General features: G+C 35.8%; 2 protein-coding genes across 4 annotated transcripts in view; one reads left to right on the plus strand and one right to left on the minus strand.

Moving 5' to 3' along the window:
• LOC126370072 (protein tramtrack, beta isoform-like) overlaps nucleotides 1–5,186 on the plus strand; it is a 282,534-nt gene extending 277,348 nt beyond the window's left edge. Inside the window, exon 5 of one of the 3 annotated variants that reach the window (XM_050014749.1) lies at nucleotides 4,581–5,186. In XM_050014749.1, the coding sequence (XP_049870706.1) occupies nucleotides 4,581–4,819 (239 nt within the window). In that variant the 3' untranslated portion in view covers nucleotides 4,820–5,186. Of the gene's footprint in view, nucleotides 1–1,822; nucleotides 2,077–2,819; nucleotides 3,074–4,580 lie in introns of those variants that run through there. The other 2 variants (XM_050014752.1, XM_050014754.1) reach the window with 2 other exon arrangements.
• A 2,217-nt stretch (nucleotides 5,187–7,403) lies between these two features.
• On the minus strand, nucleotides 7,404–10,651 carry LOC126370070 (uncharacterized). Its single transcript, XM_050014722.1, has 2 exons — nucleotides 9,908–10,651; nucleotides 7,404–9,299 (listed from the first exon to the last, which is right to left on the minus strand). Exon 2 carries the CDS (start codon nucleotides 9,278–9,280, stop codon nucleotides 7,811–7,813), a length of 1,470 nt encoding a protein of 489 aa, XP_049870679.1. The 5' UTR covers nucleotides 9,281–9,299; nucleotides 9,908–10,651; the 3' UTR covers nucleotides 7,404–7,810.
• Nucleotides 10,652–19,998: the final 9,347 nt, after the last annotated feature.

Here is a 19,998-nt window from a genome sequence, read left to right on the forward strand (position 1 = left end):
TGTAAAGCCAGCTTTACCACGACCAAAAACATGGAGTTCATTCGAGGGAACTTAGTACATAACCACCCACCACCAAATTACACGATTCACAATGGCGTATTTGTCAGAATGTAAAAAAGAGCAACTGTAGTACGGGTTCCGCAAAAAGCGCGACAATGGAAAATTACATGACAATGAAATTCTATTGGTTTAGTTCACGCGTCCCGTACGATATTATACAAAGTGTAAGTGACAACACCGTACCGAGTACTGAAGGAAAACTGCTATGGAAAATTCTACTTGATACTAACTTAGAGTCATGAGCCGAATCAACCCCCTTATTCGTTACCATGGCACTTACACTATGTATAAGTACGTAAGGTACGTACGGGTACGTATGGGTGTTAGTGATATTGTAATGAATACTTTGGGGGATAATTCAGACCATGATTCTGAGTTGATATCAAGAAAAATTTCCTGTCGGAAAATTAATTAAAATATTAGTGTTTCTTTTTTAATATTTTCAGTTTATACTTTTGCGACGGAAAATTGATATCAAATTCAGAATCATGGTCTGAATCAGCCCTCAAAGGTTTCGTTACGGTGTCACTAACACCCTGTAGGTACGAATATATTTCATGTAGCGAGTAGCTACGGGTACAAATGTCTTCTATTATACATCGGTATAATAATGAAAAGTAGCTATCTGTATTTATTACAACGTCAGTTACGTTGCACTTTCTTTTTATGAATATTTGTATATTTATTTACATAAGTAGTCGTTTTATCACACAAATAATATCTAACTTTGATTTGTAACTAAGTTGTAAAATAAATAATTATATTTACTAATAGCATAGATCATATAGTACTAACTAATAGGTCAGTATTTTTTTTAGTTTCCGATATGTATTTCTATGTTATAAACATGCACACGCTGTCTAAGCCGTACAAATTGTAGTAGAATTTTATGGTCAAATTATAATGTATAATTAACATAAAAAAATAGTTATTCGGATGAAAAAATGCCAATAAAAGCATTTTCATGTAAAATGTTGTCAAAAGATATCATATCGATCGCGATGTCAAAATGTTATCTGATATCATGTAGAGCCAAGTTTCTAACTCTACACGCCCTAACTATACAAACCCTACGTTTACACGCTAAGTAAAATAAAGGGGTTGTCCGTTTCGTTTACAAGAACTATATGCGTATAATATGCCCATGGTGACGGCATGAAACAGTTTTTTCACTTATGTAATGGTAGCGAAACGGCTAAGCCACATATTTTACCTAATGTGTAGAGTTTGTAAACTTAGGGTTTATATAGTTAGGGCGTGTAGAGTTAGAAGAAAATTAACAGTGTGCGCGCGTACAACTTGTTGGCAAGGGTCGTCATATAGCTAATGCTAGATGTGTACAGTCATGAGCAATATAATGTACCCACTTTAGGACTCTGTCGCACTAGCATATTTGACATTTAGTGAGACTTACAGTTCAATTTGTCAAAAAAGTTAATGTGACATGGTACCAAAGTGTATACATATTAATGCTCGTGACCGTAAAGCCAGGGTTACCACGACGTGAAACGAAGTATTTTTACAGGTTTTTTATAACTATTGGCCCTTAATGTACACGATTTATAACGACGTGTTCGTTATAAACGAATAAGATACTCAAAATATTAAGAAATAAGTTTTATTTTTTGATTTAGTTTTTTATGTTTTAAAAATCCAATTAGATCCAAGTAGATTTTACATAGTTTAGTAGAGTAATACGATCAAATTACCAATCGTAATTTATTATTATTGATGGTTATGTTTATTTTGTTTTATTTTTCAGTTACGTATTCAAAGACAATTTTGGGTAAGCCGATAGCCATCATTGGGGGGTTTTCTTTCTACCAAAGCGCAGTGTATGTGGCCACAATTCGTTGGCGATGTACATGGGGTAAACGAGGCGAGAAATGCAAAGCCAGCTTTACCACGACAAAACGCAAGGAGGTCATCCGAAAGAACTGCGTACACCACCACGCACCACCAAAGTACACGATTGAAGATGGCATACTTATCAGACTTTAAAAACAAATACTTATGTCCCATTTTTTTAATGTATCTATTCGCTTTGAAGAATTTTTCAAAGTTGTTTCTAACTTTATTTACGGTACCTACCGTACGTACCGTAGAAGATACCTATCGTCTCTCGTGTGGGTTGTGAAGTGGATTATCAACCTCATCAACCCTGGTGTCAGGGTTATTACTGAGCCGCCAAAGGCCCCTGACGTGACTCATGTAACGACTACGTACTTACATTAGTAAGTAGTAACCGGGACCAACGGCTTAACGTGCCTTCCGAAGCAGCGATCAGTACTTATCTTACTTTCGGACATACAGGTGCAGGAGATACGGTAGGTATGATTTTTAGTTTTATTATGATTTTAAGTCAAATTGTGTTTTTGGACAAATAATATGCGCCGCGTAGATATAACGTATACTTACTTGACTAGTAAGTTATCAATGAGGAAGGAAATAAACATAAATTTTCAAAAACAAATGCGTTTTTATTATTAAAAAAAAATGCAAATGTTGGGTGAACTACCCACATACATACATACATACATAAACTCACGCCTATTTCCCACTGGGGTAAGCAGAGACTATAGAATGCCATTTGCTTCGAACCTGACACAGTTCTCTTGCTTCCTCCACATTCATCAATCGCTTCATACACGCACGCCGGTTCAGAGTTCACACCCACACCTACACCCACAGTTTAAATAAAAGCGATAAAATTATCACATGTTATTTGATTTTGTTTCTAAATGTTTTGTTTTTTTCAGTTACATGGGTGAAAAGTGAAAAGGGTACGCCTATAGCCCTCGTTCACGGTTTTTCGTACAATCAAGCAAGAGTGCACGCGTCTACAATCCGATGGCGGTGTACATGGAGTGGAAACGGTCTGAAGTGTAAAGCCAGTTTTACCACCACCAGATACAAGGAGGTCATCCGAGAGAACTGCATACACAACCACCCACCGCCAAATTATACAATTCACGATGGCGTACTTATAAGACTTTAAATACAAATGTGTTCCATTTTCTAAATTCAAACGATTTTGTAATTACTCCTAATTTCCTACTTTCATCACTGATTATGATGGCGACCTATTCAAACGATTTTAATAAGTTAAAGAAAATCTTCTATCGTGTGGGTTGTAAGGTGAATTACCAAATTCAGCCACCCTGGTGTCAGGGTTGTTATTAAGCCGCGAAAGGCCCCTGACATGGCTCATGTAACGATTACTCACTTACATCAGTAAGTAGTAACCGGGACCAACGGCTTAACGTGCCTTCTGATCATCTTACTTGTGATATGTCCCCACCGGGATTCGAACCCGGAACTTCCGGATCGTGAGCCCAACGCTCAACCACTGGACCACAGAGGCCGTTAAAGAAAATAAAAATGTTGGATTATTTACATCTAATTTAACGAAGGCGATCAAATTACCACGTGTTATTTATTTTTACCAAAATATTTTTTTTTCAGTTTACTTATCGTGTGGGTTGTGAGGTGGAATACCAACTTCATCAACCCTAAAGTCAGGATTATTACTGAGCCGCCAAAGGGCAAAAACTAAAAGGCGTAAGCCTGTAGCCATTGTTCACGGATTTACGTTCTATCAATCAAAAGTCCACTCGTATACAATTTGATGGTGATGCACGTGGAGTAGACAAGCCTCGAAGTGTCAAGCCATCTTTATCACGTCCCGAAACTAGGAGTTCATCCGGGAGAGCGGCGTACGGAGAAATTATAAGACTCTGAAAACAAATATTGACCATTTTCTTACCGTATTTTTTTTTCCATACGAAAAAGAGTGTTCTTCATACCCTTCCAGTCGATTGGGCCTGTGCTCAGTCGTAGGACGTTTATAGGCTATTTGTTATAGAATAAAGACATATTTCGTATAGAACGGGAAATGTCATCATACATACATACACATACATAAACTCACGCCCGTAATCCCTAATGGGGTGGGCAGAGCCACAAGTAATCAAAGACAACTTGCAGCCACTGTTGATACGAAGTCCAAAATGTCATCATCCCCCTAGCATTGTCCCGTTTTTCACAGGGTCCGCTCACCTAACCTGACGATTTGACAGGTCCGTTTTTTACTGAAGTCACTGCCTGCCTGATCAGTGTCTGACAGTGAACGTGTTAAACATTATGTATTTAACTAGAAGCATTTTATTTTTCGATGTGTTTAGTGTTGATAAAGGAAACGTTCGCGTTGTCTGGTAACCTAGTAGAGAAAGAAAATCTTTCCATCGAATTTAATACTACTTACTATAAGAATAAATGTTTAATTTACTATAATTTTATTTTTTATTTTCGTATACCTAACATATAGGTAAGATTCATTTACCTAGTTTAGGCAACAGAAACTACTTTTAAGCAGCCAATTTTCATATATTATATTATTTTATATTTATTTAACAGTTTATTGTTCACAAAACAGATAAAAGAAACCATTAGATTAACACAAGACAGACAAACGGTACAGAATATTTCTACTATATTTTATCTTGTCTTGTTATTTTCAGTTATATGGACGAAATCAGATAAGGATAAGCCTTTGGCCGTCGTTGGAGGATTCTCGTATCACCGCGCTAAAGTTTGCATATCTACAACTCGTTGGCAATGTTCGTCGTGTGGAAGTGGCAGACATTGTAAAGCTTTCTTTACAATAAGCCAAGACCAGGAAATCATACGCGCGAACTACAAACATAACCACCCACCGCCACTTTTTACAATTCATAATGGCGTATTTATAAGACTTTAACTTAACACGTGCACTGTGTGACTGAATATTAGATTTCAACCCCTCACATGCAATGTTATTTTTCTATAAACACACTGGAATTTATATACATAGACACACTATGGTAAGAAAAATGACCCACATATGGGTCATGCAATAAGTTCCAAATTTATTGTCTCAATGTGTTTCATTCACAGTAAATGTGTTAACATAAATAGCCTATACACGGTGTTATCGTACCGAATACTAAGCTCATGATTCTTGAATTAATATTAAATTGAATTTTACGTCGCAAAATCCATGATCGTCGAATTGGTTTTTACTGTAATGGCTGAATGTAAAACTGCAAAATAAAGTAAATAAATGATATTTTTTGTGTTTTTTGAAATTATTTTTAATTCTATACTTTTCCGACAGGAAATTAATTCTTCATTTCATTCCTCATTTAAGAAATATAATTTAAAACGCTATTTGATTTTTTTCATGAACAGGAGGAGGACCCGGTGGTGTAATGGTTAACACGCTCGTCCCGGCTTGACAAGAGCTGCGGGTTCAAGTTCCGTCCGAGTCAGAATATTTTTTTCGATTTAAATTTTCTCTTTGTGAGTTTCTCTAAGCACGTTTAAGTGTTATAAAAACAAAAATAATTGAACAATTGAATACATTTACTATTAATCTATGAATAATTGATTACTAACTGAAGTACTTACTTATCTAAATTTATTATTTCAGTTACGTGGGTGAAAACAGCTACGGGAAAGCCTTTGGCAGTCGTTGACGGATTTTCGTATTGTAGAGGTCTAATCCGTAAGACAACAGTTCGCTGGCCGTGTTCGTCGAGTGGGAAAGGCCGACATTGTAAAGCTTACTTCACCACAATAGCAAACAATGTGATCATTCGATGGAACTTCAACCATAACCATCCACCGCCAAAGTACGTTATATGCAACGGTGTATTAATAAGAAAATATAAGAAAACATAAGAAGATATAAGAAAATATTAGAAGACGAAAGACGGTATAAGAAAATATTAAAAGATATAAAAAAATATCCTGTTGTACTTACCGGATAATAGCCGAATAAATGTATAATTATGTTACTAATTAATTATACATGTATAATTACATAGTTAATGTCATCTGAGGCACCTACGATAAGCCACGATTTAAAAATATCACTATCAATCTCTAATCAGTATGCCCGTAATACCTAATAAGGGCGAAAGAGCCACAAGTAATCCTCAACATCCACAACTTGCAACCACTGTTGATACGATGCCTTAAGCTGGATATGATGGACTTTATGTTGATAAGGTCTATCCGTCCGTATGTAAAGTAAGAAACAGTAAATATTTATTTTTGACAAAATTAAATATTCACTGTATATATATATATATATATATATATAATTAAAGACACACATTTATACACACATTTATAATTAAAGACAAATGGGTGCCATGCCAATAAATAATAATAAATATAATTCATCTTTCGTGTCGTTATTTTGTGTATATGTGTAAGTAAGTGACATTGTAATCGGTACAATTCTCAGTTTGTTTAAAATCGACTATCCACAGTTTATACGAATTGAATTCCTACCGAATATATTATTTGTTATATTGGTAATGGAATTATGTATTCCGGTCAAGTAGTTAATGTCATTTGCGGCAAACCTATAATGAATCACGTCAAAAACAAAGGATGGTATAAATAATGGAAACCACTGCCCTATTTTTCCCTAAAAAAGTAGCATGGAAATTGCTGCACCAACAAAAGCGTGGCTCTTAAATTGATGATGATGACAAATGGGCGGCCTCATTGCTTTCGAACAAACAGGTCACAATCAATCAACAACAACAGGTGACAATTGTTAAACACAAAATAGTTGATTTTGTTCTATTATTAAATATTTATTTGTCAACAGTGTTCTGGGTACGCAGTGCAGTAGGGAAAGATATCGCCGTCTATAATGGGTACACATTTTTTCGTGGGATCGCAAGGAAAACTACAGACCGATGGCCCTGCACTGCCTCCGGGAAAGGAGCTAACTGCAAAGCTCGTTTCATAACGAATAAAAATCTAGAAATAATCAGCGCTAATACTGAACACAGTCATTCGCCGCCGAAGTATATGATTCGCAAAGGAGTTATTTTTCGTCTTTGATTCTAAATATCATACTCATATGTATACCTCACACATCACTAATTTAAGAGCCACGTTCTTGTCGGTGTAGTATTCTCCATTCTTGTCTATCAAAGACCAATTCCTTCACCTCCTTATAAGACACGACGTTCGCCTTCTCTAATAAGTAAGTATACCTATAGGTTGGAAATTCTGTGGTATACTTATTTACCTGAACTTGATAGTAAACCACAATACTATAGGTAATTATCAATGATCGGAATAGGTAGTGCAATTTAGGGTCAACGACCTCAAACATTATATTAGTGTGGATACGCCCGGCGGGATTGCGGGATTGCGGGATTTCGGATATTTTCTATCTATACTGGTATTATAAAAGAAAACAATTATTTTATAAGTATTATATTTTAAATGTTTATCATTTCTAAAGTGAAAAGTATGGAAGAAATAAAAAACATTGGTCCTTTAAATATTTTTTTATTATTGTAAAACGTGTAAGCATTCAGTTACGAATAAAAGTGTTCATACAATGTAGACAACAAGTTAAAATAATCATTTGTTAATTAACAACATAATCAGAGAAATACCATTAGAAAACATAGCATCACGCTTGTAACCCCGAAGGGGTAGGCAGAAGTATAAAATACCCACTCCTCGCCAGCTATGTTTGAGTCGCATATAGGGGGCGAGCCTATTGCCATTTATCGGGCACCAAATTATGAGCACATGATAATCATAATGAAATTTAACATTGTTGATTAATATTTAATTTAACCTTTGCATTAAATAAAAACAGTAATTATCGTAATTTATTTCAATTCGACAGAAAACGAACGAACGAACGATTGAATTAAAAAGTTTGTTTCCTTCAATCGTCATCTTCATTTTCACTATCAATTTCTTCAACATTTGAAATAGCATTTTCGTTTTCTGTGGAATTGAAATAAATTACGATAATCTTTTCCATATTTGCCAACTTTAATCTATTTCTTTTAACATTTAATATCCATTTATATGTCGAAAACGTCCGTTCAACTTCTACTGATGTCAGCGGGGCAAATTTCCAAATTAAAATATCGTCAGTTGCTGAACCGCTTGCGATTTGTTCTGAAAACGTCCTGATAATATCAATATCCGGATTGCGAGATATGACTGCTTCTAATTTATTTTGTATAGGTGAACTCATACTCCAATTTACTACTGACCTTACTTCATCAAATATTTGAAATGATTCGACTATGGATCTATCGCGTTTTTGTAAATTTGTCAACGCTATTTGTATTATTATAAAATTTTCGTCGATGAAATTTAAATCATTTCGAATATTGTCTTTATTAATAATATTTTTCGCATTTTTTATTGAGACTGCTTCTGAACTTCTCAAACATGTCAAAATATGTTTAATTTCGTCAAAATATTTCACATAATAAGAGGCTGCTGCAAGCCAAGTGCCCCACCGTGTTATTATTGGTTGAGGTGGCAACGGTAAATTGGGATACATGTCTTTTAACAATTTTACTCTACTGGGAGACTTCAAAAAAAATTTCTTTCCGTTGGCAATCAGTGTGTCTACATCCGGATATTCAGAACGTATTTTTTCTGCTACCCGATGGAGAGCATGAGCTAAACAAGTGACATGCTTCATGTTCGGAAAATGTTGTTTTAAAACTCGCCCCGCTGTCAACATGTACGCAACACTGTCTGTACATAACAAAAGAACACTTTCCACTTTATCTTCATAGGAGTCACCCCACAGATTTTTCAAACAATCAATGACAAACTGAGAAATTGTTTTTCCATTAATATTTTCTAATACTTTACAAGCTATTAGGTAAACTTTTTTTGATGCTGTAGAGTTCAAAGGTTTGACCAAAAAGTGCACTACATATCTTCCTAAGAAATCAGTAGTTTCATCCAATGAAATCCATATTTTTTCGTCCACAATCTCGCTGTGTATTGTAGCAAGCTTCTTTGCATAAATTTCGTCCAAATATTTTTTTCTGAGTATTGATTCACTGGGCAGCTTTTTTCGATTAGAACAAGCGCAGCACATGTATTTTTGAAAAAAGTTTTTAAAAGATGGGTTTTCAACTTGTGCCCACGGAATATTACAGAGAATAAGGAACTCTATAAAATCAAATAAAAAATCATTTGGAGACATCGACGGTGTTCCCTTATGCACAACTCCCTCAACATGTCTCTTGATGGTGCTCTTTCGACATCCGATGTTAGTCTCACATTTCGTACAGTAAATTGTATGATTTGTGGACTCGTACATCAGTTCAGGATAGGATTCAATCCAGCGTTGAACAGTCTCTTCCTTTGCTCGCCAACTCATGTTGTCTGAGCTGAGTAATCTGAAAAGAAAAAAATCGTTTAGACTATTATGTAAACATGAAGTACATGTTTATAAAAAGTTAGTCCTGTTGTATAAATAGCCATATTGTATTTATAGTCAATACTAGATAACATTACCGTTCCCGCGATATTCCGAGACTTCCGAGGCACCATAAAGTTTGCATCGAACTGTTTGTACCTTTAAAAGTAAATTACGATGGCCTCTTAATTTTTCGTAGACTATAATATATATTTATCATTCAAAATATCTTTAAAAAAGCAACCTAACTATGAGCCAAATGTTATTCAAATCCTATTAGCTTTTTTCTTTGTGGAGAGACCTTTAAGCATTTTAATATCCTAATCTTATTTAAAACTTTACAAGTCTTCATAGCTAAGTATTTTAAAAAAGGGCTCGGGATCAAACCTTGTTGCCTTTTATATTTTTAATACTCTTAAGTACTATTTTGAAACAATAGAGACAAATCAAGAGAACTTAAATATGATTCAAGTATAAAACCAATATCAACGAAGTAACATTGATAGACTAAAACTATTTCTAATTGTAATTTTCTAGGTTACAATCAAACAAAACCTTACACATTTAAATATGAATGTTAGTACTTACCGATTTTCACCCAAAAATGGTCCTTTTCATAAACAAATCCAATTCAGTCACGCAAAAATCAGAAGTCCGGTATACAAGAGCCAAATCATCACAAATGCAGAGGTTCGTCAGTCCATAAAACAAGCCAAGATGTCGTCAAGATAATCAAATAAGTAACTCGAACTCACAACGTATGCACTCAATGAACCGAAGAACAGGAGTGAACAAACACCGCCGTATCACCTCATCATCCCTTTTGCAAAAAAGAGACAGAAATATGGGATTTATTGTCTCTTTCTCCCATTTACACTTTATGTTAGTAATCTTATCAGTCGTTGCCTTTGTTAAGCAAAAACAATAATAAGTACAGAAGTTTCACTCTTTTATTGTTTAGCGCATGCCGCCGCCACTTGAAAGGCAAATGCCGCCAACAAAAAAAAAGTAGAACACTGCATTCATTTCAAATTGGCATCTTATCGCTAATCGTACAAGAGTGCAATTTGCGTGCCTTTGTATTCGTACAATACATTTTCTAAGAATTTTAGTTGAGTTTGAAATAAGGAAAAATATGGCGGTCAATTAAGTTAAGTCGCGTTAAATTGCATAATAATTTAATGTAATATAACATTTTTAAACCCTAATAATCTTTATTGTGACCAGCTCGTATCGAAATAGTAATCCCGCGCGGTTGGCATGTCCATGTTAAGATTTCGTCACGCAATCCCGCCAAATTGCACTACCTATTCCGATCACTGGTAATTATATAAAGTTGATTTTACAGTCTACCTTACCCGTCTGTTTAAGAACCCATCAATCTGGGTGCATAATTTTATTCGTTCTTGGAGTGCTACCATATATTATCTAAAAATTTTTTTTTTACTTCTTAGAAACTATATCGCAGCAATACGGGGAGTTAAATCAATCTTGCTTGAAGCATGCTGCTCTGTATACTTTTATATTTAAGTATGTAGATATCAAAACGTTTATCTAATAAATAGGTATTATGTGTTTTAATTATGATAATAACTGCGGAAACCTCAAACAAAATATCATTATTCATCTTGCGGTAGACGTATCTCTGACTAGCTTCATTGAAAATATAGCCGTGATCCTTTGTGACAAAATATATTTTATTTCCAGGGGGGTTAAAATGGCCACATCGAAGCAATTCATCTAAGAAAGCTGTATTGCTATTTGACATTTGTTTGCATTGCGCACTTACTTTTACATGCGCAAATGTCAAATTGCAACATTGCTTTCTTGATGAATTGCTTCGATGTGGCCATTTTAACCCCCCAGATATTCACTGTTTTTTCCTATCTAGAGAGACTGTTCTGTCTACAGTATGTCTATGGGTATAATCATGCGAGTAGATCCATGATGTTTGTATGTCAATGTATTTGTTCCAGGTCTAGTTGTATGGGCGAAGAATAAAGCGGGGAAGCCTGTGGCCGTTTTGAATGGATACACATTCTTCCTCAGGTACCAGCGTAAGGAATCCGATCGTTGGCAATGTAGTCAGTCTGCTGGGAATGGAATCAACTGCAAATCCCAGATTGTCACCACTAAGACCAGACAAATACTCCGAGTGGGCCCCGAACATAACCACCCTAAACCAACATTTGTTATTCATGATGGAGTCTTAATAAGGATATAAAACTAGTACAACGTACTCTGAACCGGCGTGCGTGTATGAAACGATTTATGAATGTGGAGGAAGCAAGAGAAGTGTGTTAAGATTGAAGCAAATAAAATTCCATAGTCACTGCTTACCCCTGTGGGAAATAGGCGTAAGTTTATGTATATGTATAAAACTAAATTGGAGTGCCAGTCTGTAAAGCACTGATGTTTTGCTGTGGTTAACGCTGAAAAACGTCATTTTTCATTAGTTTTACTTAGACAAGATTTAATAATAATGATAATTTATTAACTTTATGAGGGTTCATACAAAATGTCTTAATTAAAAGTAACGCATTATTAACTTAGTATAATGTTCGCTAGTATTTTAACTAGGCCGAGCCTGTATCTCAGATTCTAGTCTCTTCCTTGTGTACAACGTAATGCGTAAACAAACGGAGGAGAATCAAAGCGCAGGTATACAGGGTGTTAGTGACATCGTAACGAATACTGAGGGGGATGATTCAGACCATGATTCGGAGTTAATATCAAGTGGAAATTTCTCAGAATCATGGCCTGAATCATTCCTCAAAGTTTTCGTTGGGATGTCATTAACACCCTGTATATAGCACCGATAGATGTACATGAGTCCGCGATGAGCGCAGCGTGGAAGTTGCTTTCAAAGGATAACATTCAGGTACCACTAGCATGCTGCCCGGCTGCATATCGCGCGCGACGCGATAAGTGAACCAGCTCTATTCGCTACGCAATAAACAATCCAATTTCAATGGTTCAACGAAGTGGGCGCCCCAAAGAGACGCGTCTAGAAAGCGACATATAGAGGCTGTGAAAAACTGGAATGTTGCTATAGATCTTTCGAGTTAAAAAGGCTACATCGAAGCAATTCATCTGATTGAGCTGATTCAGCTGATTATTCTGAGTTAATATGAAGTGGAATTTTCCATCGCAAAAGTATTAAATTGAAAATAATTTAAAAAAAACTAAAAAAAAACCGTGAACTTTGCGATCGAAAATTCCACTTGATATCAACTCTAAATCACGGCCTGAATCATCTCCCTCAGTATTCGTTACGATGTCACTTACACCCTGTACATACCAAGAAATAGACGAGAAAATGAGATGAAGAGCTACTTCTCAGTACTATACCAATAAAACATGAACCCATTGTATTGTATAAAGGATCCATTTAGTGACTTCAAATAATAAAGATATAAAAAAAGTTTATTTTTAATACAACTTATAAATGTAAGCGGGCTAGTTTTACCTTAGTCCGTAGTAACATTTATGTTGTAGATCTGTAGTAATTGTCCACCAATTTGGAGAAGAGTGATGTGCAGGAACGGAATAATCACCGCTAAAAAGAGATCGACACAGCGTCTTCTCTCTCGCTCTCTCGAGCACTATGTTTCAATTCCGTGCATCTCCTTTCGTGTCCGTTTTGGTGGAACCCATCCTTAAATTATTTCTTAACATAATAACCAAAATAGTTAACTGCCTCAAACATTTTCTTGCAGTAACTTACGTGACAAATAATGATGGCAAGGAGATGGCAGTTTTGGATGGATATACCTTCTTCCTCAAGTACCAGGGTATGAAGACCGATACGTGGCGCTGCAGCCAGTCTAGAGGAAAGGGATACAACTGCAAAGCAATGATTCTGACCACCAAGCCTCACCAATGGGAACACCAACCCGTCACTAGAAGAACAATTCGCCTGGCCCCTGAACATAACCATCCACAACCAACATTTTTCATTCGCAATGGAATTATATACAAGTGGAAGATGGTACAAAACAAGACCAAGCTACAAGTCACGCCCGCTACCCCACCGGGGTGGGTAGAGTAGATACACAAGCCACCGGGAGAAAACTTGGGTAGTGAGACCAATGTGCTCATCAGTATTGAGCCAAGTACCGGGCGACCAATGAGAGACTTTTCAGAGTACGTTCCTCATAATCAATGTAGATGGCGCTGTATAGTTTTTTCTTCGTTTCACCTTCTAATACAATACAATAACGCTTTATTGCACATATAAACACAACACTAAAAACAATTACAAATGTGACAAGAGAAGTACAATCGGCGGCCTTATTGCGAAATACCAATTTCTTCCAGGCAGCCTTAGCCTAAACCTAATTTCATGGATAACAGACATATATGCATCTTTCATCTTTGATTTAGGGTATAAATGATGACCCTTCTTATTACACCTAGGTACGGTCACGAGCATTAATATGTATACACTTTGGTACCATGTCACATTAACTTTTTTGACAAATTGAACTGTAAGTCTCACTAAATGACAAATATGATAGTGCGACAGGGTTCTATAGTGGGTACATGATATTGCTCATGGCTGTACAATTACATCTTTCACTCATTATTATTCTGATCAAAATAAAGAGTAGCAATGTAGGTAGCAACATATTTCTATACATAATGTGATCCAAGTATCAAGCAACGATTATTTTTACATATGTTTCCGCCGTTACATTGTATTTTGGAATACAATGAGAAAATGGGTAATTATCACGTTTAAACTCAACAACGCCATCTGTATTGTCTTTGGTGAACGCAGCCTGGAAATTTCCTCATTGCAACCGCGCTTGATAAAGGATAATATTGATAACGCAGATCATGACCTATTTGAGTCAAATCTACAATAGTGACTTTAATTTATTGTGCTTAACGATATCGTTGCCGTGAAAAAAATGTATTTTTAATTTATTAATAAGATTCAAGATGTTGATTATTTATTGATGAGCTTTCGCTTAACTAGGATTTTTATTATATTTTATTTTATTACATATATACTTAGACGCAGACTATTTATAAAATAATAAAATAAATACTATTTATTTCGGGTGCTACCTGTAGAAAGTTAGTTACAATAAATTTACTTATAATGAACTTTCCTATAATATTCATTGTCGCGTCCAAAGAAATTAGAAGTCACTTGATATATCTACATATTGTATACATTAAACATAATATATCGAATCAAGTCTAACACTTCACAACAAATCATACACTTTCTAGCACAGAATTTCATTTTAACAATCAGATATAACACATGAATACAGTATTAGTCTAGAGCAATTGCTCTAGACACGTGACGAGAAATTGCTCTAGACGAAAAAAACAAGAAAAAAAAAAGATAAACAAAAAAGAAGAAATCGAAAATCGAAAAAAAATCAAATCGAATTCGAAGAAATTTCTTCCAGACAACCACTACCAAGAAACAAAAAGAAAACTAAAATTAATGCTTAAACATATAAATCTTTATATTACAAAAATACACCTCCACCATACTATACAGCCTAGCTCTTCGGGCACTATGTTATGCTATACAGATGCTATGTTATATATTATACTATAAATAATGTATACGTGAATAAAGAGATTACGTTTCCTTACAAATACTACTGTATAATGACTTATAATAACTATAATACACTTACTGCATAGTTGATTCAATTGTTGACAGCAAATAATAAAGATATCAGAAATAAAAAGGTGATATAACTGATAGAGTTATCCATATTAGCGTATAAACGTTTCCCTTATCGAAAGCAAAACCCTGGTTTTTTCATCTGGTACCTGGATCCTGTTAGCTGAATGATCGAAATTTAAATTTGTTCGTTTAAACAAATGAACGCCTTGCAATTGTCCACTGCGCCTGATGAAAAAACGTAAAGTATCTAAAATCTAAAAAACGATATCTAAAATTAGTATATACCTAATAAACCACAGAGTTCTTTATAGACAGATGCCGCGGGAGCAGAGCTGGTAGAACAGAAATATGCACAATACAATCATATTATATGAAACAACGATCGAATTATAAAACTTTCTGCATCATTCGTTGCTTCTTTGGTATCACGCGACCACAACTAGCGCTAATGTTACTACGCAATGAACGGCGGGTAAATCGATGTAGCGGTCTAGCTAGAAGCCTTGGTGCGGTCGCTACACATTGACGGGAGTGAACAAGCGACATGCGAACTCGTGTAATTTAGGGCATATCTCCCTTGTTTCTATGATCTTGAACGACCTCCGTGGTCCAGTGGTTGAGCGTTGGGCTCACGATCCGGAGGCCCCGGGTTCGATGTCCGGTGAGGACATATCACAAAAATTACTTTGTGGTCTCTAGTTTGGTTAGGACATTACTGGTTGATCACCAGATTGTCCGAAAGTAAGATGATCCGTGCTTCGGAAGGCACGTTAAACCTTTGGTCCCGGTTACTATTTACTGATGTAAGTAAGTTGTCGTTATATGAGCCATGTTAGGGGCCTTTGGCGGCTGAGGTTGGTACTCCACCTCACAACCCACACGATAAAAGAAGAAGAAGATGATCTTGATCTATTTAATAAACTCAAATATATTCTTACAGCAATTTACGTGCAGAATGATAAGGATAAGGAGATGGCAATTTTGGATGGATATACCTTCTTCCTCAAGTATCAGAGTAAGAATACCGATAGATGGCACTGCAGTCAGTCTAGAGGAAAGTGCAAAGCAATGATTCTGAGCACCAAGTCATATACCCTCGATCACCAGAAAGTATCCAGACGAACAATTTACGTGAATAGTGAACATAACCATCCACAACCAAAATTTGTTATCCGCAATGGAATTCTTCACAGGTAGTAGACGACTTTCAGAAAACAAGACAGGACACAAAATGTCAATGGGGGCAGAAACTAAAAATACAGGAAGAGGCTTTGTAGCCGAGATTGGTATTGTTCTTGCAACACACGAAGGCCTTTGGTCGCAGATTAGTTAATGGTTACAACGTAATCACACCCCAGATACTTCATACAAAACACCTCTTTTTACACAAACACTACACATTGACGTCTGGCGGTCGTACGATTGAAGACTTCCGTATGACCGAGAGGGGGTGAGGTAAACCTAGCTCGGCCGATGGTGGGTAGCGGAGAGTTACCGTTCTTTACGTAGTATTATTCCTTATTTTATGACGTAACTTTGGTTGTGGCATAGAACAACTAATAGGTACTGCGTATAGAAGGGTATAGCCAGCAGCGATGTGAATTTGATTTCTTCACCGACCTCTGTACTCCTTGGCCACTTTGGTCTATTTAAGACGTGAGGAGTAAGGAGCAAGCGCTTGCTGTATATCTCGCTTACACGCGGGATTAGGTGATAGATACACACTGCATCTGTGTAGTATATGCGTAAGAACAAGCTTTCTATATGAAGTGTCTGGAGTGTGGTGGACGTGCTATGCAAGGTGTTACTGTTTGAGTATCTGCCAGATACTTTACCACAGCCAAAGGTCGACGAATTTTATATTATTGTTTTACTTAATATATCTTGATAGAGCTAGTTTTAGTCCTATTATCTTCTTACTTACTTGAGGAGCTTGATGGCGCAGCGGTAAACACGCTCGGTCTGCGATTGTTGAAGTTAAGCAACTTTCGCAAAGGCCGGTCATAGGATGGGTTGACCACAAAAAAAAAGTTTTCATCTCGAGCTCCTCCGTGCTAGGGAAGGCACGTTAAGCCGTTGGTCCCGGCTGCATTAGCAGTCGTTAATAACCATCAATCCGCATTGGGCCCGCGTGATGGTTTAAGGCCCGATCTCCCTATCCATCCGTAGGGAAGGCCCGTGCCCCAGCAGTGGGGACGTTAATGGACTGATGATGATGTGATGATGTTCTTACTTGCACTTATTTTAGTCTCTTCACTTACAATTTTAGTTTAAGGGCTATTAAAATAAGGTAAAGTTTGGGGCCGCACTTTGCACCGGCGATCGTTATTTTATTGATAAGCTTTGAGTTAACAAGGATTGTTATTAGTTTCTACTTTATACTTTTTTAGACTACTTAAAATATATTGTATGTTTTATATAAAGGACGCAAGGTGTTTGTGTTTGGTTTTCTTACATATGTTTTGAAACTAGTATGCATAAGCATACTCCTCCCCTCCGGTTGATTGAGGGGAGGCCTGTGCCCAGCAGTGGGACGTATATAGGCAGTTTATGTGTTTTTATGCATAAGCATATCCATATTAAGCCATATGCAAATACAATTTATAATGATGAGAAATTGAGTTTTAATACATTCCTATTTAGAGTGAGCATGAGCATATTATTTATCTTCTTAGTTCGTTTAGAGTTCTCAAAAAAGATGACAAACTACAGACGTTAAAAAATCAGGACATGTACGATAAAAATTGCAATTCTTTCAGTACCAATAGTTTGGGTCAAAACTACAGCACAGAAGGACTTAGCAGTTTTGGATGGATACTCGTACTTTCTGCGGAACCAGAGCAAACAAACCGATAGATGGCGCTGCAGCCAGTCTGCAGGCAATGGTAAGAACTGCAAAGCCCAAATCCTGACAACGAAGAATAGGGAAGTGCTTCGTCTGTATACTGAACATAATCATGCACCGCCAAAGTTTATGGTCATCGATGGGATATTTATTAAGTTGTAGCTTATTTCATGTAAATTTTATCTAGCTTTAGCTACAGAAAAAAAAAAAAAATAAACACTACGTATAGAACGGTAGCTCTCCGCTCCGCTAAATTCGTATCGGATGCCAACTTCACCCCCTTTGGGTCTTACTTTAGAGTAGAGGGGTGAGGTTGGTGCGTCTGAAATCTACAAACATTGTGATTTTCACTACATTTTGATCTCTGTTTTGTCAGTATTTAAATATTTTTCAAATAACTTATTATTCTTGTCTGCGTGAGTTTTATAGACTGATTTTTATTATTTGATATATAACGTATGTGACTAGTCAAAAAATATTTTTATTTTAAAATCAAACATTCCATTCCTATTATATTATTTAGGGATTAGAGAAATGATGTTTTGTGTGTGATAAAAGTAGAAAATTATATAATTGAATACCTTTGTGTGTCATCATTGCTTCCACGGTTTGTGTGTGTTTGTAATTTATTTGTGTAAGAGGCTCGATGTATTTAGATGTTAAGCAAGTGAAATCAGTATTATTTTAGCGTATATAGTGTTTTACAATTATCTATATGTATGTGGATAGATTTATATTATAATAATAACTGGCTCATAGAGCAACTAGTCTGTCTAAATTCCGCAACAAGCTTAGTTGTTATAGTATATTGTGATATGTGTGTAGTGACTGTACTGTCTGTCCTATTATTTACAAATAAATAAATAATAAAATAGATGTCAATATTGTTATTACTTTTTTTTCCTTCCACTACACATCCATCGTTTAGGTGATCTAACAATATACAGTCTGCCATGTTTGTAATTACTTCGTTTTCAACTTCATCTTTTAATTGATTCGGTTTTTCTTTAGGTTAGGATCTATTCTTAATTTTTTCATTGTCCCATTCATGGTGGATTTTGTCATGGTTGGGGATTCACATGTTTTTTTTTTGTATCTTTGAGGAGGATTGGTAAGTTGTATAGTGCGGAATACTCCAGAAAAATAATTAAGTCAGCCAATAATTCATTGAATTTGACACGAAGCCATGCATCGCAAAAGTAACAGGATTGTTCAAGCTTATGTAAAGAGGCAAATTATTTAAATTACCATTTGTGATCATTCAGCTATACAAAAGTTCAAACCTCCAAATTAGAATCTCAAACGGTAACGCCGGCCGAAAATGTGTTATGCTAAAAGTTCAAAACTTTGCTTACAGTGGCTTGGGTGCGCAGCATGACAGGTAAAGACTTGGTGATAGTAAACGGATACTCCTTCTACCGTGGTGTCCAGTGCAAGACGACTGATCGCTACAACTGCAGCCAATCTGGCGACAGTATGAAATGTAAAGCTCGCATCATCATGACTAAAGAAAGAGAAGTGCTCTCTTACAACATCGAACATAATCATCCCCCGCCTAAATTTACAATTCGGAACGGGGTTTTGATTAGATATTAAATTTGATTTCCATTTATTATTATTTCACTCGATACATGTTCAATTTGCTTGTGTACCTTTTTATAGTTCTGGTGATCTTTTTCGTTATCAACTTTGATTTCCTTAGGTATTATTAAAATAAATGTATTATTAGGTTTCAGTATTAATTAGCTTTTACTGCTTTGATACTTCCACCATTTATATTTGCACGAGGTGAATGAATTTCGCCGTGAAACTTCAAGTATAATACTGTAGGAACAACAGCGTATGTGTTTAATAAATATAACCAAAAGGTTAAATGTAGGCCGTCTGTAACGAATAGTATTGATTTGTGTTTCTTAATTCAAATTAAAAATATTTATTTGCCGACACACATGGTACAATGGATGGTTATAAATAGACAGCTTGTAGTGTAACTGCACGTCGGTAAATTAAAGTTTTTTGTGTGTCTGCTCGATTCTCTTCTTATACTTGTTTTGCTATATAGTCATAACATTTTGTGTAACAAAAGTTTTAATCTGTGAATGTTTGCGAGACTATCAAATTGATAGAATAAAGGTTACGTCATGTTATTTACCATAACGTATGTAATTTCAATTA

The sequence above is a fragment of the Pectinophora gossypiella genome, chromosome 10 (assembly GCF_024362695.1).
Source record: "Pectinophora gossypiella chromosome 10, ilPecGoss1.1, whole genome shotgun sequence".
NCBI classification, from domain to species: domain Eukaryota; kingdom Metazoa; phylum Arthropoda; class Insecta; order Lepidoptera; family Gelechiidae; genus Pectinophora; species Pectinophora gossypiella.